This window comes from Poeciliopsis prolifica, unplaced genomic scaffold (genome assembly GCF_027474105.1).
Source record: "Poeciliopsis prolifica strain line A6 unplaced genomic scaffold, Auburn_PproV2 SCAFFOLD002, whole genome shotgun sequence".
Lineage (NCBI taxonomy): Eukaryota > Metazoa > Chordata > Actinopteri > Cyprinodontiformes > Poeciliidae > Poeciliopsis > Poeciliopsis prolifica.
In genome coordinates, this window is record NW_026562377.1 from 22,286,745 (window position 1) to 22,310,489 (window position 23,745).

A 23,745-nucleotide genomic window follows, 5' to 3' on the forward strand; every position below is an offset into this window, starting at 1 on the left:
GTCCATTTTCTGATGGAAGAGTTTATCAAGGTCTCCAGGAGCTGAACTCCTTTTGAAAAGGTGTCAGAGAAATCACTTGGTGGAGAGTAGAGTAATGAAGTGTTGCCCCTCCCGCACCTGTTTCTGCATCTTGCACATAAAGGTTACGCTTTATGTGCTTTCTTGCCCCTCATGCAAGCTGCACCTGGAGTCAGCAGGAGTTGCACTTTTTCTCAATTACAAGACGGCAAATTGGTCTGTTTTGAGATAGTCCACACAACTAGGGCTGGGCATTTGTCGTATCATTTATCACTTATTGTGATTTTGTTGTTGTTTGTATAATAAGAATTCTGATTTACTGTTTTTATGATAAATTCTAATTGAATTTATCCAAAACCGTCTGTACCTTCTGCATTGTTAGTTTTACTATTTTCTCCATTGTTTATTCAACAAAATTATCAATGAATCTTAATTAATTTGAAAGTGATTTAATGCAGTTACTGTGTGCAGTGTATTGATACAAACCACACTTCTTTATGTGACATGCAGTTACGTGAAAGAGAATTAACAAATAGTTCTTATAGCCACTTTTATTGTTATCACAATAGTACTTCAAAATATTATTATGAGATTGTAAGTCTGTTTCGTCCACCCATAAAGACGAGACACAATGCATCTCCTCACTTGGCTTTTTGTTACTTTTACTACACTTGTAATTCAGATTTTAATCTCCAGATAAGCCAAGCTTAAGATTTGCTCACCTCGATATATCTGATGCTTAAAACTGAGTGAAACTGAGCTCTTTTCTGTGTAACATGAATAGATGATTATTGTAATGTATCAGATGATTTTCTGTATTACTTGGGAGCACATGTAAAAGCATTAACACCTCATTCTGAGATGTTGTGTCAATCATTAAATATAAAAGAAGATAAAACGAGAGGGAAATCAGAACACAGTGACGTCTGTACGTTTGATCCCAATGCACATATGCTGTTAAAACTGGAATGTATCAAAAGCAACAGACACACATTTCCAGATGAGACACAAATAAACCTCAATTTCCTCATGTTTAGCTTCTGTAGCAAGAAACCAGCTAATATCTCCTAGCCTACTCTATAATCAGCAGAATGAAATGTGCCACATTCTTCTAAATGTGACTTTAAAAAGTGCAATTACAGTCTGTGCATCAAAATAGAGATAACTAATATATGGTAGCCATACTAATTAATTACCTGGCACGCCAACTGAGTTAAAGAGAAGCAATAATTCAATTTCAAACACTAAGTAGAATAAGTAGAAATGATATTTTGTTAGAGTCCCTGAAACCACCACAGAGTTCATGACGGGTCTTGTTCCGACTCCCCTCACTTCAGCAGAACGTAGCGCAGCTGTGGTTACTCATTAAAACCTAGGAACTGGTTTGTGAAGCGTCCCGTTCTCAGAAGTCCCTGACAGCATCTGATGCAATATTGGAGACCTGCACCGCTATGAGCTCGTTTCCTCTGGGCCACACGTGTTGGCCGCCGCGGAGCAAACTCTGAGCATGGCTGAAATGAGAAGTCCAGGTGCAGAATTTTACCCTCGGGGAGGAAGTCCTTATTTACTCATATTTAACCCCGTCTCTGACCCCCCATTTTCTTTTCTGCACGGTTTCTAGCCCTTCCACATTTTCTGCCACCGAAGTGAAAGTTCTACAGAAAATATTGGTGGTGCCATGTTGACCTGAATTCTTTTTTTTTTTTCTTATTTTTTGTTTAGTTTTGCCAAAATGATTCTGATTCAGACAGAGTACCTACATCTACATCAAATAAGTCATCTCACATTTCTCCATATCTTGACTTGCAAGTAGCCGCACTTTCTGACAGGTTTAAGGCGATCTTAAAGTTTTTCTCTGGTCTTTGTCCGCTTCTTCACTCAAACCGTAAATGTGTCATTTCTGCTTCAAAAGTTATCAAAGTGGATGAGAAAAGGACTATGCTAGAAACTGAGTAGTGTTTGCCTCTTTGGGAATAGGACTGTGTGAAAACTTATTTTATGAAGGAGACAATTTGTATTCATCAACATGAATATGCATGAGGCTAATTTTCATCTGTAGTCTCCCAGCAGCAGGTTGATGGGAGGAGTTCAAAAGAATAACCATTAGCATCCATAAAAACATATATGACCCGTAGTTCATAACAGATTTCATTGTATAGCTAACAGTAGTGTAATTTACAGCTAAACTCCTATGTTCACACAACAGACCTCTGAACAAGACCTCTTTAAAATGTTACAGGAACATATAGAGATGCCCAGTGTAGCCGGTCCACTTTAACCACAAGATGGCACTCTAACATTGTTGTTCGTTTTGTTACAGTTGGATTTGCCTCTTTTATTTATTAATATATATATTTTTTCAATAAAATGAAAAATTCTAAATCTTTAATGAACTTCCGTTGCTACACTGCACTATATAAATTAATTTATTAATTTATTTATTTAATCTTTTTAGTAAATTGCTAGTAGTTCACTAGCTGCACTGCCGCTGTTGTCCAGCAGGGGGATCACTGGCGCCGCGTTCACTTCACGTATGGCTGTTCCTTAGTTTTCCAGGGACAGTGAACGGCCCTGTACTTGTGTTGGTTTGACAATATCTCTAACAGCCATTCGGTGTGTACTTCCCCCACAAAATTTCAGCACCAACTCCTGATTATGAAGCCCATAATTCTGGGTGCCATAAGAAGAAATTTTTTTCTGTTTAGGTTAGGTTTAATGTTACGCCTGCAACAATTGGATTTACTGTAAGGAAGATAGGAATGATAAAAGGATGCAACGTGTGTGTGTGTGTGTGTGTATGCGTGTGCGTGTGACCTCAGATCATCCTCCAGTGAAGGTATTTGTCAGCAATGCTTCTACATCACCAGCTTCTGTGGCCAGATTAGAAAAAAAAAAGAAACATTGCGAACAGTCCTTTGGTGTCTGACTGGAATTGAGGAGTGATGAAAACTCTCTCTTTCTTGCAAAAACACACACACACACACACTTTGTCAGAGTGTGCCCAAGGAGCCATTCAAAATCCAAGCATGTTGGACCAGAAATCCCTGGTCTGGCTCTCACACGCCCTCAGTCATCACAGGGCTAATGACATTCCTTCACACACATGCAGGTATGGATGCTTAGCAGCGCCACAGTTCAGCCGGGTTCAGGATGGAAACATCTTTCCCACAGTCTGCTGTATAACAAAGCAGACCTCTCTTACAAGCTTGCTTCATTGTAATTTTGCAGCTTTGTTATTACAAGCACAAATGCTTTTTTTCTTTTTTATCTCCAGACAATTTTCAGCCACGTCATGAAATTCTGTCCTACTTATGTAATGTTGTAATACTGCCTTTCTTGCATAACAAATTCACAGTCAACAAAACGACATGATAAAATACCTTCTGGCTCCACAAAATGTAACCGAACACCCCCCCCCCTGTGCCCCTCATGAATGTTAGCCATTAATTAAAAGGCTCCTGTTTCACATAGCAGAAGAAGTCCCCGCTGCTAAACACGCGATCTGCTTGTACGCACACGCATGCAGGCGGCCCACATCGATTTCAGCGCACACCAGGGAGAGGACCACGGGACCTCTTGAGGCGTGCCGAGCACATTCAGCCCAGGCAGGCTGCGCTATCTGTCTCAGGGTTGCCATGTCAACTACCTTTTCACCTGCTGTAACATAAATCCCGGCCCGCGCCGATAAGCTCCTTGTGACACACTTTTTGAACTCAGGCAACCTAAATATCTCGCCCAACTTGCACTTTCGCACACATTTGCTTTGTTGCCTCTCTTGGCAGACATTTAGAAGGTAGAGCTTATGAATGCAGGCCAGGTTTTCCAACTACTTTCATGCCTTGTTTTTATTATATATGATATGATAGAATGAAGGGTGATTTTTAGAAGGATTTGCCTTGATTCTGTGCTGCAGCCTGATGCTGTGTTCAGGTTGCAAAGGAAGCTTTTTGCGTCCCTTGCAAAAAGCATTGTTAGCATTTCTAGACAGAAAATAGTGGGACTTACAGCTTGTGTTGGTGCTAAATACTACGGTCTGCCACGAAAACAAACTTTGCTGGACGATAAATTATCCCAGAAAGTCATCGCGATAAACAATAATATTATTGTTTTAAGACCATTTTCAATTTTCAATAATGCAAGAACTCGTTCTCGAAGATCAGTGAACTTTAAATGAGCTTTTAATCCTGGAAACTGAAGACATTTTAAATCATTAAAACAAATGAAACAACAGAAGCGATAAGATAATCAGTCATTTTGCTTATTGGCTCCTGGGTGCTCAATTGGAATGCTCCCCACACTTTTCAGATTTTTAGTTCTAAAACTAAACAAAAACGTTGTCAATGAAAAGCGTCATCTTTGCATTAAAGTGTCATTATATACCAAATAACGCAATGTTGGCACTTTTAATGGACTTTTAATGCAACTTTGCACTAAAAAATATCCTCGATTTAAAACTATCGAATCCATAATGAAGTACTGTGCTTATCTGTGAAAGTAGCACTTTTATTGTTTAAATGTACTCTCAAAATAATTTCCTAAGTCATAAAGCAACAATGCATACGTCAAAGGCTTCTTTTGTTCCTTCATTGTGTCGATTCAGAAAATAATTATGCACATTGCAAAACAAACAAAAAAAAGCAAATCTATTGCCAAAGAGCTGCAAGAATTTCTGCCGTCTGCTGAACTATTTTCAGCTCATTAGTTTGTTCTGATGAGCTGCTGACTTGCTGAGTCACAAGAAACAAGGCAGCAAATTCTCCCTCATGCAACTTCCCAGTCACTTTGCTTGTTAATAAAGCAGCGGCTTTGCTTTATACAGAGCTTATAAAAAGTATTCACCATCCTGGATGCTTTTTTTTCTTCCTTTTTTTAATCTTACAAATCAGTTATGATCAACAAAATGTGGCTTTTTTGACAAACCAAAAAAAAACCTTCAGAATAAAAACTGATTTCTATAAAATAACGACAATTGACTTTAGGACAAAAAGTCCAAACTGATCTTAAAAATGCAAGACCTGCCTCTGTGTTTTTTGTTTAATATGGGCTGAACATTGCAAAAATGGTTAAATTATGACTTTTTTTTTTTTTGGCAACTATAACATGTCTTGAAAAGCACACAAGTTGCTCCTGACACACACAGTGTTTTTGGCGGCGTCTCAGTGCCTAATAACAATTCGTCTGACAAAGATCAATGCGTACTCGATGGTCCGTGCAGCGATTACATAAGCCATGCAATATTCAGCAGCTGTAATCAACATTTTTTCCATCAACGTAGCGCCTTACCAAGGAACACAATCCTGTTCAGGATTTTTTTCCTGCACACATTCTGTCAATATACAAAGATACTTTGCAGCAGTCGCTGGGATGGTGTCGCATAACTACTGGATAATTCACAAGGCAGAAGAGCCGACATGTTGTACGTTATGTGCGCTGAGGCAGGCCGCCGCAGCAAAAAGGGGGGGCTCTTTCCTTCTCTACCGTAATATTAGCCCCATTTCACACACACTTCTTTTCCTCCAGACCCGCCATCCAGCATGAAGGAAGGGAATCGCGTTACGTTGCGTGCAAAGATGCAATTTTCTCCTCGTCTGGAAACACGCGCCAGCCGTGACTGTGAAACGTTCTCCCGTTTCCAGAAAAACACACTCGCCTCTGTAATCGCAGAGGATCAAAGTCGAACTCGCCAGCTCCGATAATTGGCTTAATGGTTCGGCAAGCCGAGTCGAAACACAAAATCTTAAGTAACAATATCAAAGACTTTGTTTCTTCTGATCAAAGGTAGAGCTCAATATGTACCAAATGGTTCAGTCAATGTGTTACAAAGGTGTTGCATATTTCAAAAAGTTGTGATAAACACCTTTGATGTCAACAATGAAGTACATTCTCCTCAGCTTTTTAACATTTCGCCACATTGCAGCCTTACAATTCAGTGTGTTTAATGCCTTTGTGTATGACAGGCCAACACAAAGTTAAACATGTTGCAAGGATTTCATAGAGTGGCTAGTTTGTAGAAGCAGCTTTCACTGCAACTATAGCTGAAGGTGTTTTTGACCACCAGCTTTGCAGCCCTGGAGACAAAAATATTTTGATCATTGAATTGAAAAAGCTGTTTTTGTTCTTCATGATGTCATTGGCTCACTCTAACACACCACTGAGCCTTTCACATCCGGATTCATCAAAGACTATACACACGCTTTTTAGAGTTTTGTTTGCACCACATTTCGGAAAGCATGTAAATTACTTACTTCCTATTTCACGTTACATTGTGTTGGTCCATCACAGAAAATCCCATTAAGATACATCAGTTTGTTTTGCAGTTTGCACTGACGATAAAGCAGGTTCACTGGAGAATGTCAGGTTTATTTGTTGCACATTTCAGCAACAGGGCAGTTGGAATGAGCAATAAACGTTACATTTTGTCCATCGTCAGAATCAGTAAGCAAGTATGTATCAAGTACATTGATACATTTTCACCTATTACTAATCAAATGCAACTGTAAACAGCTGGGTTTTCACCTTGTGCCAAAGGAACTCATCGTTTCTGTTGGTAGAAAACTGAAGACGCTGTCGCAGCAGTCAATGCAGCTAAAGATAAATGCATGGATGAACTTCTCTAGATCTTGCCGAGACATTAGTCCTTTCACTGCAAATGTTCTTCATGGTGATAGAAGGCCGACTTTGGAACTGACTTTATGTGGCTCTGAAGGTTCAGGTCAGACTCCATCACTGTAAACCAGATTTTGGCTCTAATTGCTGGTTGCTTGCTGTAATAACTGAAACGATGTGCTGACTCTTGGGATCCAAAGATGATAACTTCAGTTTTGCTTCTCTTCTGGCAGGTGTGTGTGTTGAAAAGTAATTTAGACAGATGAGAAAATTAGCAGATGACGCCTTTTAATTCAAGGCGTGTAAATGAAGTTGCGACCTAACCCTTTTTGACACACTTTCCAAAATCAGGCCCGCATTCCAGCATTCTTTATCAGTCATTTACTACACCATCAAGCAGAAGACATTACTCCCCTCTGGCAGCAGAAAGGTGTTTCCCCCTGACAGCCTCCCTGCCAAGCCGCTGCTTGGCTCACATTTGCATGTTGTTCCTACTTATATGAAAACACAGAGGCTGATAAACATGCGCATCCCTTCGCCTTGTTTTTCCCCTGCCGAACCACAGCTGGGAAGTACGTGGCCTTCTTTAACCATAATGATGTTCTGCTAAACCTCGCAGAACACCGACCACCCACCCAACCCCTGTGCAGGTCGGCCAGCCGCTGAATCAGCCGTCTGACGTTTGCCATGCTGGCACACCGTACCTGCTGTGTGCAGATGAGGGGCCTCCTCTCGCTTTGCATTTCGACTCATTCAGACCCACATTGAAAACATCTCACATCTCTATTTAAGCCTCTGCTGGACTCAGCAAGCTGTCTGATCAGAGAGATGCTGTGACTCCTGGATGCCCTGAGGTGTTTGTGGTGGGCTGCCTGGGGGGTGATAAACAGTTTGAGCCTCATTGTTCTTCACTTCCTATGGAGTCTGTGAAGCAGCCCCAGGTTAACGGGTCCTGTGTTTTCTCCTAAGTGGGCCACTCCGAGAAATATTAAGCCTCAACGCTGGAATTAAATCACTACATTAAGACAAATGTATGTACTGCTAAGTTTTCTTCTTTCTTTGTCAAAAAAAAAAAAAGACAATTTTTCTTTGTTATTAAACCTAAATCAAGTGGAGTGAAAATCAGTTCAGGTTTCACTTTTTGGATCACAGCACTTTACTTTTTCTAATTTAAATTTAGTTATTGGGTCTTCATTTGCTCATTTTCTTTAAGCTGAATACATAAGTTGTAAATTGGTTAAAAATGCAGCTATATGATACATAATATTTATTGGGTGGAAATTTATGGTTCTTAAAGCATCTTCACATTTACACTCTCTTATTCGTTTTTATGTTGGGGACCAATCGGAGGTTTTTGGTTTTCTCTAAAAAGTCACGGGATCATATTGATGACATTTAATATTTCATATAAATTGTCTGATTTAAGAAGGCCGTTTCATCAAGCAAACTTAACAACCTCAGAGCTTTTTGGCTATTATTTCTACTTCATAATGACACTTCTATATCAGGGGTCTTTTATTTCACTGTTATTCTCCGAGTCCTTTTTTTTCTACTTTTCTTACATTTGTCAGACAGACAGATCAACAACAGCGAAAAAGAATCTGATGCCAGAGCAGCCAGTCTCTTCTCTTTTTTTTCCTTTTTTTTTGTCTGTGCTGATTATTTTTGCTTAGAAAAAAATAAACCTCAGAAAGAAGGAGAAGCAACATTCAACCTTGTTTTTAAAGGGTCAGTATTATGTAAAATCGACTTTTTTCAGCTTCACATCATGTAAATATTGTTTCTTGATTCTTTTATGCATGTTTGAGAAATCCTTTAATCTCCCAAAGTAAAACTTAGATATCAGTTCATATCTTTATGTCTCATACAGGAACCTTTAAGACAGAATCAAATGTTTTGCAAGACTTCAGTGTCTTCTAGCATTTTGTATGTGCATTCCTTCAGTCTGTATTCCCCCATATGAAAGCCTCATGAACCAACAGTGTGGAAGCAGCCACCACATGAATCACATCGCGACAATCGGCATCAAGTATAGGAAAAGGGGCCCGATAATCATTTAGCTCCATCCCACCACATACGTCTCTTTTCTTTCATCCTCAGAAATAGCCGCAGAGATTTTCCTCCCCAGCATTCCACGCAGGATTTCACGGATTCATCTGAGTTTCTCTCTCTCTCTGTCTTCACACGTCTCCAAACCATCACACAGTATCATACCTTTCCCAGACCAGAATAGCATCTGTGATCAGGTTTCAAAATATGCTCAGATATTTATAAGTAGTCTCATTCCCTACATTCTTGCTCTAAGAGCAGAGGGATTGTTTTCGATTGTTGGGTCAGGGGGTGAGCCGTCGCTGTGTTTGGGGGGTTGTTGAGGTAACCGACTGTGTTTTTTCCTCATCCAATGTTCCCTGTGTGTTCGTCTGCAGCAGAGACCTTATTTCCTGTGAGCAGAACAGTGTGGCAGTGATAATAGACAGACGTGCTCGGGTCTTTGTTCTTTTTCTACCCGCCGCTCCCCTCCGCACAATCTATTCCTCATTCTTTCAGCGAGGCTTTGCCGAAAACAAAAACACCCGGAGAACGGCAAAAAGAGACCAAATCTGCTTCACGTGGGAAATTGTATTCCTGAGACATACCAAATATGTCAACTATTGTTTGTTTTAAGCCATCCTCCCATTTTAGCTGTTTGTGTGCTCTTTGCCACAGGGTTTGCTTGCTTTTCAGATCAGTCCTATAACCTATGACCTTTGGAAATTTAAATTTAGAAACAAATTAATGTCAGAACCCACGGAGGCATTACTTTCCGTATAAGACGCCAAACTGTCACAAGCTGGAAGATTGAGAGGTGCAGTAAGATACCAGATGAACATATTTGATTGGCAGGTTTATTTTTATGACGGCGAATAGTTTGTTTGGTTCCTCTTTTAAGCAATTATAGCAATGAATGCTCAAGTATTGCCAACCATATTGTCACGTACGGGTCAAAATCGTATTTTTATCACATGTAATCTGTGATGCTGCTGCCAGTTCTCTTTTTTTCAAAGGAAATCATTAAAAACAAATATTTTTATCAGACATTGGACAAGAAATTAGCCAGTTTTTGGCTTGATCAGTCACCTCTGCTCCGAATATAATATATAATAACATCAGCTAGGCTTGTAAAAACATGCCTTATATGTTCTTATATCTTCTTATCTTATGTTGCGTTTCTTAAAGAGAAATCAGCAGCTGGTCACATCATTACTGACAAACCAAAACTTTTCATACTGACCCTGGTCAGCATCTTCCTATATTATTGACAGGCGAAGCAGATGTGCAATAATACATGAATCTGCATCCTGAGGATCCAGTCAAATCTTTCTCTTTAATAACCTTAAACTACAACCAAAATGTAAAAATAAAAATATGAGACTCAGATGAGCTCATTCTGGAAAATGTTTTCTTTTTTTTTTCTTATTTTTTTTTTTTTTTGCATATTTTTGCTAAAGATAGAAGTAAACTTTGTTACTCTGTAATTTTACAAATAAAAGCAACACTTCCTGTGGATCTTGTCAAATTGGTTTTGACAAGATCAAAACCAATTCTGAGCCAAGAAATTGGCTCAGAATAAGTTTTGCTCTGATGGGGGGAAAAAAATGACCAAGTCATTGACTGAGTTGAACATGTTGCAGTGATGGCGGATCAACGCTGTACTTCGTTTGTTCCTAGGAGACGAGCTTGTTGGGCCACTGACCTGAATCACGTAATGAGAAAAACTGGTTTGATGCTCTTTTGTAAAAAATCCGTCCAGCTGCTGTTTGACAGCGTTTCTCATGAACAATCGATTCTGGTGACGTCAGAGCTGACCCGCCTGGTTGATCATTTTCTTAGACCGTCTGCTCAAATCTTTACGTTGCAGCACCAGCTCCTCCACAGCTCCTTCATTCGCTTTTTTGTTTGCAACCTCTCTGTATTTGTGTTTAATAGTCATAAATTCCTCCTGGCTGATCTGGTCGGTTGCTTCTGCCTTCGGACCGTCACACCTTCACTTAGTTACCATCTGTTAGACCCAATTAGGAGAACCCTCATTCAGCACTCTTATGTCGGGGCTTTGTGTCAAGTCCGAGCTGAATGTTCTTCTCTGTAATCTTTCGGTCTCTTAGCAGCGCATCGAGCTATCGAGTCAGTGTGTAAACATGTGGGGCTGTGTTGTTTCTGGAAGTGAATGCGTGGATGAAAATAGAAGCTGCACTCAGGCACATGAAGGGCCGTTCAACAGACTGCACATTTCCCATCGCGAGCCCAAGACTCACAAAGGCTCTAATCACGTAAAGAGGAGGAATTATACCAGAAAACAAGTCAGGCGGGCTTTTAGCTGCCGCTTATTATTTACTCAAATAGAAGGAACCGGAACTGTGCTCACACGAGAGGGGAGACATCAGATTGCAGAGTGGTGCCAGTAAGCGACGCGGCATGGCAGCGCCACGTGACGCAGCTTTAGATGCAGGTGGTTCAGCTTCACAGCCAAGTTGGACGTTCCCAGATCGGCACCTGGTGCCGCTCCCCATCTAGAGCCCAACGCAGCGCCACGATCAACATCCAAAACCGCAGACTGTGTCGGGGTGGATGGGGGGGGGGGGAGGCCCTCAACCACCGGGCCCGGCGCAGACCCACACCCAGCCGGGGATCTGCACTGCATGCTTTGGCAGCAAGTCATCCGGCTCGCCACTGCAGACACGCATCTGCACTCAGACGAGACCCTCCCTGCTCCCTCTGTTCGGCCTTTTAATCTCAGGGACACCCATTGCAGCCCATTAGAACACCGTGAGCAGTCCGGTGTGGTGAACGTATCTCAGAAAACATTCTTCTTTTAACCTTATATTAATAATGTTCAGGTTTAGTTTGTTTTCTTTGTTGTTGTTGTTGTTTTTTTCTTGGATGCTTGCGCCTCTGACTCCTATGGTAAGATAAGACCCACATCCGAGTGAATCATCACTTTGAATCATCATCTGTTGTGCTTCCCAAAGTTTTACGTCCCATCTGGGCCAAGACATTACAGCGAGCCAGACACTTGAAATTCCAGAAGACAGACACATAAAACTAAATGCTCGCGATGCTGAATGTAATATTAACTACAAAAGCAGGAGGAATAACTTAAACTCTAAGACCTGACAAGCTACTCGGTCCGTATTACCAAACTCCAGTGACGGTGAGGTACTCGCCATGTGTTGTGGTGACACAAATTAACCAAGGCTTTCTGAAGTTTTCAGCTTTGCCAGAGTTAATTTAGCATGACCGCCTTTAACCTCCATCAACTCTCATTGCACTGTGACACAGTTTGCCGTAATCCAGTGATGATGGCGGGATTTTTGCATGTTCCTGTTTTCAGACCTCCCATACTACTTATGCACAGTATCGGAATCTGGCTTTGCTTCTTCAGGTCCGTGTACGATTGCCGAAGTAATGTCCAGCTCAATTAAGGGGGTAAAACAGGCTGAAATATGAGGTTATCAAATGTATTCAATGTTTTATAGTACACGGTATTTTGCAAAAGTATTAAAACTTCAATCTTTTAAGTGGAGCTGGACAATAAATCAATCACAATATGTATTGCAGTAAACATATAAACAATACCAAACGTCAATGCCTTCTGGGGGATGTAGGTAAAGGAAAGACTTTAGCTGCTCAACCTCTCAAGGGTGAGCTCATCTGAGCTGGGGAACGTTTCTCACATGTTTGCAGTCTCCTCTACATGGATGGTGGAAAACGAGTCTTGTGTCTTTCTTTCAACAATTTCTCTTCCCTAGATTTCGGAAACTATTGGCATAGTTTCCCTGTTAACACATTCTCCTATCTTCAGTCAGTTGCACTGGATTTTATTTTGGGGTTTCATAATAAAGGGTACTGAATGCAAATCCACCCCACTGTTTCCAGAATTTTTTAAACAAGAAAACTGTATATTATTTTTCTTCTACTCCACAAATATATGCTACTCTGAGTTGCTGTGTCACCAACATTTTCAGTAAAATTCATTGACGTTTAAGGGATTTGGGGGGTTTTTACATTTAGTGATAATACATTTTTTACGCTGCAGTCTCTGTTCGTCTGGGCTGTGCAAGTTTGAGTTCTAGCTGTTGTACGTCGTTTTCTTTTTTTTTCTTCTTCTTCTCATGAGCAAAGTGTCTGATGTCGATATCAAAGCTGTGGGATGATGGATGAATCCAGAGTTCTGACATAAACCTGCAGCTTTTCTCTTTATATCGGCCCTTATCGTTTCAGCTGAGCGGTTTGGTGTCCAGCTTCACTGTTTTGATCCACGCTGTTGCTTCTGAGTTTCTCTCTCTCTCTTTTTTGAAAACCACATGCAGCTGTTTTTATTCCCCCCGAAAAGCAAAGCCTTATCACACTGAAGCCAAAGCTTTGCATACCAACTTTGCGTGAGTGGACTTGGCAGAAAGGGCCTGGTTTCATTCCCAGGTATTCTGTTTGCAGCTTATCATTTCGCCTTCGTTGTCTGCACTGTCACGATCAAATGCAGGCGTGTAGGTCCAACTTTCTTGAAGAAAGGCTCAGAGTGACACCACCTGCCGAGCCGTTCAGTTGGCAGCACGCCGGAGTCGCTTTAATGCAGGGTTTTTCAACACAGTCTGGAAAAGTATGTCATTTCATACAAGTAGCTTCCAAGTATGGAAAAAGAAAACACGGTACGGAAAATATTTGCGTTTCCAGACTTTATTCCATATCCCAGGGTGCAGCAATGTTATTAATTTAAGAGCCACTTTCCCCATGTTGCCGTTTTGGACTACAAAAAGTCACATTTTTATAAGTGTGTCTTAAATGAAGTGTTTTATCGCAAAAACTAGGGAAATTAACCTTTAAATTCTTTTGCCAAATTTTTGAACAAAATCAATCATTTAAGTTTTAGTAAGGGAATAATTATAATAATAATAATAATAAGAAGAAGAACTTTTCTATTTGTTAAATGAGGCAAGTTGAGTGATCCCTTTCATAAATATGAAGGATGAAAAAGGACAACTTGCCCACTTTAAAATCTTAAGCACTCAGATTGAACCTAAATAAACATCACATGGTATTTTATGCAGATAAAAACATACAAAGATCCCCCCTTTCTGACTGTCTTTACTATTAAAAACATGTATTTGTGTTACAAGAGCCACTGCAAGGGGGCCATAGAGCCAGCGATTGGTGCCACAACCACCTAATCTAAATGTGTTCATCTGTTTACCCAGCCGTACATGTTAGTGTGAAAAAATCTGTTTCTCCACATTGTTTCTTATCTTGTGAAAGTGTTTCATCGATCCTGAAACTGCTTTGGAAACCTGAAAATGTCAAGATCTCCAGATAAACTGTGATTTATTTTTTCAATTTAAAGCTGGGTAAAGAACCTTTACCACTGTAAGAGCCACTATGGTTGTGGCAATGCACAGCATAGTTGTATTTAAATCCTAAAAAAGGGGTGAATTTTTTTTTTTTTAAATGAAAACTTGCCATAAGCAGCACAAACACAGACGGTAAGCTTACAATACAACATAAAAGCTTGAAGTTTTACAGTTTTGCATTTTAATACGTAATCTAATTCACATCAAACAAAACTTCACAAACAGGATTGTTATATTTCAAATTAATACTTGCTTCCTGCCTCTGTGATTTAAGCTGACTGCTGATTATGTCACTGAGCTTGGAAAATTTAGTGGTCCGGTCGATAACGATCAGTCACAACATGTGAAATAGTCTGCTCATCTAAAAACAACAAGGTGCCTCAAAGTTCTCTGCACAGAAATTGTCAGCCGTCCGTGCGTCCACACACGCTTGCCCAGCCCATTGTGGACTCCTGGCTGTTCATCGGGGTTTGGTGCAGGTCTGGTGTTTTCACAATATGCTTGTGGCTGCATGTTTTATGATACATTTATTGCAAAACATCATTCATTTTAGACAGAAACTTCCATTGGATGCAGCAATTCTTAGAATGCAATCTGGATATTGACTGGTATTATTTTAGTCCCGGTAGTCTATACCTTTTGGGAGATGATTTCCATGATCTGAAGGTAGCCTGGCTTGTTTAGTGATTAACACAGAAGGGCATTTCCTTAATCCAGAAAATCTACTTTTTCTTTAGTGTTTTTTTTGGACACCCATGTGTTGGAGGAGGGCATCCTTCTCTCTGGCTTTTCGTCGTTCTGTCCTCATATTCCCCGTCTCGCTGTCTGTCATTTTCTTGTACTGTTTTTTTCTTGTGCCTCCCTCTGCTTTCTATTATCCCATCTTCTCTCTTGACATCTCTACTGTCTTTCTCTGGCTAATTTCACAATCTTCTCTTATCTAACCACTTCTTTAGAAAGACGGGAACATTACCTTTCCAATTATATGGCAGCGGAAATAAAGGAGCCCTTGTCCTCAAACGTCCATGTATTTACCTTGGTAATTGGTTTCAGTGCACACCCAGCTGAGGAAATGACCCACAAAAGACATTGTGTCACATAATGTGGCCTCTTGTTTTTCCAAGTCCTAATATATATATATATATATATATATATATAATATATATATATATATATATATATATATATGTTTGTTTGTTTTTTTCTCTGACCACTTTTAAGCTGCAGGAAGTGAGTTTGATTCACATTAACTTTTGATACAGGCTGTTGTTTTTTTCATCTAAAACTCCGTTCAGAACAAACCCTGATATCTTGTCTTGTGTTTTAGGTTGTGCAGCCGCAGAGGAACTGACCACAGAAAGAGCCCATTCTGCAGTGGGGAAGATGTTTGAGACCCTCCGAGGTTTGGGCCGCACGAGAGACCACCTCAAGCAGCTGCACTCCGTCTATACTGCAAGTGATGGAGTCCACCAGGTCACAGACACTACTTTCATTGTCCTAGTTTCATATATATATATATATATATATTTAAAGTATAGCGGGCAAATTAATAGAAGAGAAGTGCTTTCAAATGTCCAGATGTCAAAAAATCTGATTACATGTTTATAAAAATTGACAGGATTTTAAGAGAGGAAGACCATTTTAAATTTTAACTGTTTTTTTGAAACATAGCGATTGTCTATTTTAACTTAGGCTTATGCTATCCCCTTTCACCGTAAAAGCGAATATGACTCCGTTTCTCATTTTCAAAAAGTTGAATTACTGAATTGCACTGCTCGGTTGCAGACTTGCTCCATTTGAACGGCAATGAAAAGCAAGATGACTATTTTACATGACATGTCGGCGTCTGACTGACGCAAATGAGCAGCCGTCCTTCTGTCAGGAGAGATCTCCTTATTTCAGAAGAATTATGGCAATGACTTGATGTGAAAGGAGAACAGCGTGATATCTACCAGCTACTGCCTGTTCTCGAGAAACATCAGAAATCCATCAGCCTCTCCCAGCTGGGCTCCACTGAGGTGGATATTCGTTGATCCAAATGACTGAAAATCTTCAGCTTTCCTTTATGTGCAAAGGTCCCATTTTCTTGGAATTTCTGATATGAGGTTTTTATGAGAAGAGAAAGAGTCAAGTTGTTCAGGTGTGTATTTTTTATTATTGTTATTATTTTAGTACAGTTAAATGGGGCTGTCACCAGAAAGGCGGTAAAGGACTCTCCAGTGTCATTATTTTCTATGTTTGTCTGAATCAATCCCATCTCAAATGGCAAGACTCTTTCACGTTATGCTAGTATTTTTCCTCAGTCATATAGAAACCATTTTATTTTTGAGGAACTCTAAATTTCAACTTCTTTACATATCAGACTTTCAGTAAAACTCTTCATTTTTTAACTTTGGCTTTAGTTCTGACTCATTCATGCCTGGTGTGAGATTCTTACAGTACAGTAGCAATAGAAATTTGATCTAGCTGCTTTTATATTTGAAATAAAAATGCAACAATAAGTCTTCCTGGTGCTGAAATATGTTGGACATTTTCAGTGATCATAAAGCTCTTCATGTATTTCATGTTTTCTAAAAATGAACCGGATTGCTCTTCATTCAAACTCCCTAAAATCCTCTTTTTTCCCCGTTCGGATTCTTAGTTTGAGCTTCGGCAAGTTCTCTTCACTACATTTGGTTCTTTAAACGCATTGAGCTGCTGCCACCTGATAGGCTGAGTCGATGTTTGTGTTAGAAGGCAGTTAAACTGGTGTACCGAATGAAGCGGCCGGTGCCTGTATTTATTTATGTGGTGATTAGTGTTATATAAATAAATATGGAAGCTGCTTGGTCAGAAAGATTTCAAAGTAAACACACAACATTAATGAAGACATGGCAGCTCGTCTGTTCGCACTAATTATGCCCCCCGATCGTTGGAGTCATAATTCGAGTCAAGCTGGCAGAGAGCAGGAACTGGACGGCATTCCAAGAAAAGGAGAAGCTAAATTAGCTACAAGTGGTCAGAGCTGAGACAGAATGAGTCTGAACCATTAAACCAAGCTCTCCAGAGAGAGCTGGTGTAAGAACCAGGGTTCTTACACAGCAGCTTAATTCTCCTGCTGGTGTAAGAACCCCAGTTAGGTTTTAGCAAGAAAAGACAGAAGAGTTACATAAGTGAACCAAACCTTGATTGGATCAGCCATGTTGTTTTTTGAAGTAGGAATTTCGAGGTCAAAGCGCCATCTAAACTTTGTTGTTACTCATTGCTTTGTTGACACATCTGTGAGATGAGAGTCAGACAAACTGATCCTCGTTAAGCTACCGAGCGGCGTACACAGGAGAGCTAACCCACATGCCCCAAACTGTGTCCAATCTGAAAAATGATACCAAAAAAAAATAAATCTTGGCACATTTTTTGAGAACATATCAGAACAACAGGACTGATTATGTCTTGCACTGGATTCCTACCAAAGACATTCCATCCAGATATTTTTCATTGTTTGTATCAGTGTCAGACTTGGTTGTTATGAACCATTAGTTTTGTTTCTCCACCGAGACACTGCTAATCCCCCCCTGCTCCCTGCCGCTCCACAGCCGGTAGGAGAACTTGATACGCATTTTTATTTTTTTTGGTTTACGTGTTTTAACATGCATGTTTGTGTTTTCCGAGGAATATTCAGGCTGCGTCACAATGCTATGGGTAATTCTGATGTTGTTTTTGGTCCTGTGGGTGTTTCAGGCAGCGGTTTAATTGGACTGCTTTTAGCTTTGTGAATACCAGATGAAAAAGGAAAGGTGCGTGGCCGAAGGTTTGACCTGTTTACAACTGCTGTTGTGTATGCTCATGCAATGAGTCATTACTTTGTTTACTCCAAAATTGGCTTCTGGACACTGACCTATTGGTGAAGGCGTACATTAGTTTAAGTATCTCAGATCACAGAATTTCCCAAATCCTAATTTGGGGGCTTGTTGGAATAAGAAAGAAGTGGGGGGGGGGAACCCATCTGCGTGTATTAAGATTTATACGACTCTATATCTGTAGGCGTGCTTGAATCAACAGTTTGGTCAATGTGCTCACGTCCTTTTGTCTTAATGAGACGCGATTGAAAAAGGTCGGTCACGATTTAATTCAGATTTTGGCCCAGAGCCCCTGACGTGTCACCGAGCCTCAGCCCCATCTACAGTAAGAATGTGTCCAGTGTTCCAGGCCAGCATGTTTATATAAAGACGTCTGCTATTTCGAGCTCTGCCAGGTCTTATCTGGGTCTTTATTGTTCTCTGAGACAGCAAACTTCTCTCTCGTGAAAAGAAAAAAAGCCCACTTTGAATTCTTGATCCATCAGCTTTAAGGGCTATAAATGGTACATTTTGTCCTGAGTGGCTGGGTGAAAAAAAGGAACTGAGTCCTTATTAGTGGTGAAGGGTTTTTTACCATTCGGAGGAAACCCATTAAGAGCATGAGACGGCATTTAAAGGGAGGTTAGTTGAAGTTCTACTTTTCAGCTCTACCGAGGGCATGTATGCATTTAAACTGTGTTGGGCTGAATGAATGAAGAAATACAGAGAGAAGGTTTTTGAACCAAGGTGACTGAAAAAAATATGTAGAAGCTGCTTTTTGGGAATCCTTAAGACATAGTGTTTCAGGTAATGGTGTCAGTGCCTCTGACAATAATGAAAATAAAGTGTATGCTGTTTAAATTTTTGCTCATAAGTGTTGATTCTTCACCTTCCTCTCTGATTGGTTAAAGATCTGGATTTGGCATGTTTGGAGGAATTTTCATGTTTGCAGGGACTTTTAACCGTTTCTGATGTTTCCCTCTCTTAGTTGTGCTCTTGTGATTGTGCTTGTAGGGTTTTTTTTCCATATTTGCAAATGAAAAAAATATAAAAAGGAAGCAAATACCTAAAGAAGCAGATGGAAAGGATGGAAAAAAAAGAGTACTCATGTTACATTAAGGAACAATGAATGTAAATGTTATTTCGTAACACAGTGACCGCCAAAGACGGAAGCAGTGATTGTACTGTAGAGTTTGAGTGTTTGTTCATTGAGGATTATAAAATCAGGGGAAATGTCTAATCTGGTACCACGGAAACCAGCACCCTACCCAGTGATTTAAAAGTTCTGTTTAAGATAATCCAAGTCAGTCAGTGTGGATCCAGAGAACACTTCCTAAACCCATAAATGATATTAATCTGTCTCCAGAGGCTGTTGTTGTCGGTGTCTAAATGTTACTCACCTATTTTGAAAAGCAGGGTCAGTAGTAGGTCTTGTGATAGTCTATTGCGACGAAATATGCACTAAATGTTTGTAAATCCAGAAATATCCTTGCATTTCCGGCTTTGACGAAAGTAAAACAGGCTCTCGTTTCATATTTCGCTTCCCATTGTTGATTCCTAAAGTGACTTATCCGCCTCGTCGCCCACTCATAATTTCTGATTTTAGCCACATCGAATGGCTCGTTCTGTCTTGGCTGCAGAGGTGTTTAAGCTCCTCTTCCTGAAGTGACTCATAAGTCAACAGGCTGTTTGGCCGAGATGAGCTGTTTATAACTCTGTTGGGAGATATTTTTACACAACACTACGAAGCGGACGATGAGCACAGAGTAAAGAGGGGAAAGCGGACTTCACATTAACAGTGTACAGAGCGAGTTAATCAAGTGTTGTTTTGATCCGTAACCGTTCTTCCCGTGTGTTTGCATTCCTCCCAGGCCTCATACCGCCCGTTCCTGCGACAAATCCTGGAGGAAGTTTTCCACCCCGACCGACCCGAATGCCCCGACATCGAACACATGTCAGGAGGGCTCACGGACCTGCTGAAGACCGGGTTCAGCATGTTTATGAAGGTTAGACGCTGCAGTTTGAAGATCTGTGTGTGTTACACAAACCTTTTCAGGAACTATCAGGTCGTTGTTTTGTTTTTTTCTATTGTATGTTTTTTCACCACAGATATCACAAATAAGAGAATAAATAATTCTGTGTTTTCCTTCTATCTCTTTTAGCTAATAGCAAAGCTAAAGGATATGACAGTTTATCCCCAGCCTGCAGATAATATTTTCTTCTAATCTTAAATTATGCAATAAAACTTTCGGAGTTTCATTGCAAGCACAACATTTAAGCTCTGCTATTCCAGTGGGCGGAAATCTGCATCCCCAGATCGGAGCGACACTCACACATGAATCGGATCGTTATGTTGTTCTGCAGAAACGGCACGACCTTTAGACCCACCACACAAAAAAACCCAAAAACAGACGAGTTCTTTTCTCTCATAAAGGTTCTGGGAGAAAAAAAAACTTTCAGAAACCTCTTGTCAAAACACTCCTTGATAAGAGCTTTCTATAGGGCAAAAAGTGGCTTCCTTCCTGTACTGTAGGAACGTGACCTGGGTTGAGTTCATGAATGCATTGTGCAAAACAAAGTCCAGGATTAAACTCTTGCCATGGGACGTATTGTGAAAAAACGTGACACGTTCTACATGAACTCAGAAAAAACGCACCATACACGCCAGCCTTTTCACCGAGATCACACTTTATTAGACCAACAGCCACTTGTCTCCACATGGAGCCCTTTTCAAAACGCTGCAGCAGAAGGGCCTCCCAGCTGAGAAAAAGCCCCAAATGGTTATTGAACATTCATGTCCAAAGGCTTCTATGGTACCCTGTTTGGCTCCAGAAATACACTGATGATCATGTCAATGTTTGTGGTCCATTTGCAAATGGGGGTTGGGGAGTTTGCTCCACATTCACTGACTTACAAAAGTATCAATGCTGCTTGACGTTTTCATGTTCTTAGCATCACACGTAAATAAAACGTCAAAATGCATGTTTGGGGGTGGATTTTATGGTACGGACTAACACAACGCAGCAGAAAAGCTTAAAGTGGGAGAAGAAAGACGCGTGGTTTTTGCATATTTTAAAATATGAATAATCTAAAAGCTGTGTCTAACTTTTTAGATTTTGGTCATCGAAATGACCTGAATGGTTTGTTTGGCAGAAAGCCTTTCATTTCTCTGAAAACGTTGTTCAAACAGCGGCACACGGTGGTGTCGGCATCATGCTGTGGGACGCTGCGCTTCATCGGGGACAGAGTTCTCATGTGGAGATGATGGCGCGGCCGTTCACCCTCCCCACAACATAAAGATAAATCCATTTATCGGAAAAGTCCCATCGCAAACCCAATTGGAAATCTGTAGCAAAGCAAACTACTTACCTTTAAGAATTCATTTTTCAGATCTCTGCATGTAAAATCTTTGAAAACCTTCCACTTCATTCTGGTTTGCCACACTTAAATCACAATTCAGTACAGTACAGTTTGTATTTGTAATGTGAAGAAAGCCTTGTAGGTGAGAAACTCAGCCAGTAAGTCAATGCCATAACCGTTCAATACTCTATTCCCTTTTGTTGTTATTGTGCAAATATCGTACTGTTATTGTGAACATGTGATAACCTTGCGGGAGAAAAGAAACCAACTAAAGATGGAGGCGCTGGCGAAGGCTGCCGTCTTCGAGATTATAATTGTAGTTGAGAATAAAAGAAAATAAACCTCTGCTCAATAATTACACAAGTGAGCACAGCCGTGGCCTCGTTCCACACTTGTTAGGAAACTTGGCGTGAAAAGTTGCAACTCAGAGCAACCAGGGCTATAAATCTGAACTCGAGGCGCGCGCCCCCTTCACGCAGTAAAACACCGCCGTAAAAATCTCTATTTTTACCCAAAGCGAACGCAGTTTATGCGGGTGAAGGCCGGACCCCGCAGTCTGAGCCCCGCCGACGGCCTGCGCGGCGTCTGCGACCACAACTGTTTGTGCGCCTGCTGTGCCGTGTTTAGTCTCTGTTGGAACAAAGTCCCACTCTGTCCGGGAGTCTGACTCCGACGGCTTCGCTTCGGCTGGTGTGTGTTTAGCATTAAAGGCTTCGGCGAAAGGTCAGCTGAGTCTCGACGCGCTGTTTGGACAGCGCCGTTATTGATGACAAACCGCCAGACGTGTTTGGATCTCAGATGAGATCGTCTCAAGCTACCAGTGGAAGGTGGATGAGCTGTGATCCAGAAGATAACAGCAGCACACAAACATGAGGGTCTGCTGCTGAAGAAGAAAGAATCTGTCGGGGTTCTAAAAAGCTCTTTTGGCTGCAACTTGATGTCCTTTCATGCTTTCTGTTTGTTATATGACATTCAGCTGGACAAGATGAAGTCGCTGTCATTGCATTTAAAAACAGAAGCAGGAAGCTCTTAAATTAATCTGCAAGACTTTCCTGAAGAGCAAGACCATGAAGCATGTTTTTTTGTGTGTGTTTTTTTCCCCCCGGCTCACAGTCCCTCCCTCTGTTTACCCCATGGCAGCACACATGGCTCACACTGTGTGTCTGTGGATGCACACAGGCGGTGCTGTGCTCTCACGTGGAGCTGGCGTGGCGCTTGGTGTCAAACTGTAAAACAACACAAGCAGGATAAGCCTAAATAATATTCGCTCACACCCTCTTATTTTTTCCCTCTGAGGAACACGTTAAGCACATCCATGACACTCCTCCGCCGCGCCGCCTGCCGCTTCACGTGTTCAGCCACCCTCGCCACGGATCCACCCCCTCTGCAGCCCTGATTGCTCGGTTAGCATTCGCAGGCTTCTCCCCGCTGCCGCAAGCCAACCAATCGCGCCTCACCTTTCTGACCCAGCAGCCAATAAGGTTCGCAGAAACACCAGACCCTGGTTTGCTGCCAAAGGACTTCTTGGAAAGAGGGTTTCCTCTGTATGTGTGTGTGTGTGTTTGTATAAGCAGGTGCTCACACCTGCCTTCATTCCCACGTGTCAGCCATCATGACACCGGTGTGCGTGTGTGGTGAGCTTTGTCTGCAGCCACACAGAAAGCAAAGCGTACAATCACGGTTGCGACCGTATCGCAGGCGTCCAGCTGGGCCCGTTCCCCCGAGCAGCCGCTGAGACAGAGCAGCAAACGAGGATGTTCACCAAATAAACGTGGGTCTGAAATAGGAACCTGAGCCAGCAACTTCAAAAACAGTTGTCCTGATTTGCAGGTGAGCCGTCCACGTCCCAGAGACAACCCTCTGCTCTTCCTCTTCCTGGTCGGTGGGGTCACGCCGTCGGAGCTCCGCCTCGTCAAGGACACGGTCGCCGCTCTCAAACCAGGGGCGCAGGTCAGTGAGGCGACAGCTGTGGAGTAACGTCAGGTTCCTGGTGGAAGTCCTTTTGCTCGTAGGCCGGTGACATCGTATCATTTAGCAGCGTGTGTCCACTTTATGATCTAGTACGTTATTTAAGAAACGGTTGTTTTTATTAAAGCCACCTTTTTTATGAATTTCTAGAGAAATTTACACATAGCTACTGTCTACAATCAAACATGGAGAACCAGCATCTATTTAATTTTTTTATTTTGTCATCACGTGACTATTTAATCTTGTATATTTTATCTGGTTTGATTTTCCACGGGTTCCTAGAGCTTTAGGAGGAGAAACTGGCCCACAGAATGACACATCCTCCGCCGTGCTTCATTCTGGGAATGATCATGTAGGGTCGACCCACCTGGAGAGTTTACTTTGGGACACTTTGAGAATCTCCAGTGACCAAAGTCCCCGTGGAGTTTAGTGTGTTTACATTTGTGACGGAAGGAGAGAAAATTCATCTTTGTCTAGATGAAGTCCTTTGGTTGTCATGGTGCCTTGCTGAATCCTCCATGTTACTCTTTGCTGTTCTTACCTTTTTCCTGGAACTGTTCCGATACCTTTGCCACCTCTGATTTAGTAAAGAAACAATC

At 41.3% G+C, this 23,745-nt stretch overlaps 1 protein-coding gene across 1 annotated transcript in view; it reads left to right on the forward strand.

The window, feature by feature from the left end:
• scfd2 (sec1 family domain containing 2) overlaps positions 1–23,745 on the forward strand; it is a 108,632-nt gene that overhangs the window by 81,203 nt on the left and 3,684 nt on the right. Inside the window, exons 6-8 of the mRNA XM_055045791.1 lie at positions 15,331–15,476; positions 19,690–19,824; positions 23,009–23,128. Coding sequence (XP_054901766.1) covers positions 15,331–15,476; positions 19,690–19,824; positions 23,009–23,128 — 401 coding nt within the window. The remainder of the gene's footprint in view (positions 1–15,330; positions 15,477–19,689; positions 19,825–23,008; positions 23,129–23,745) is intronic.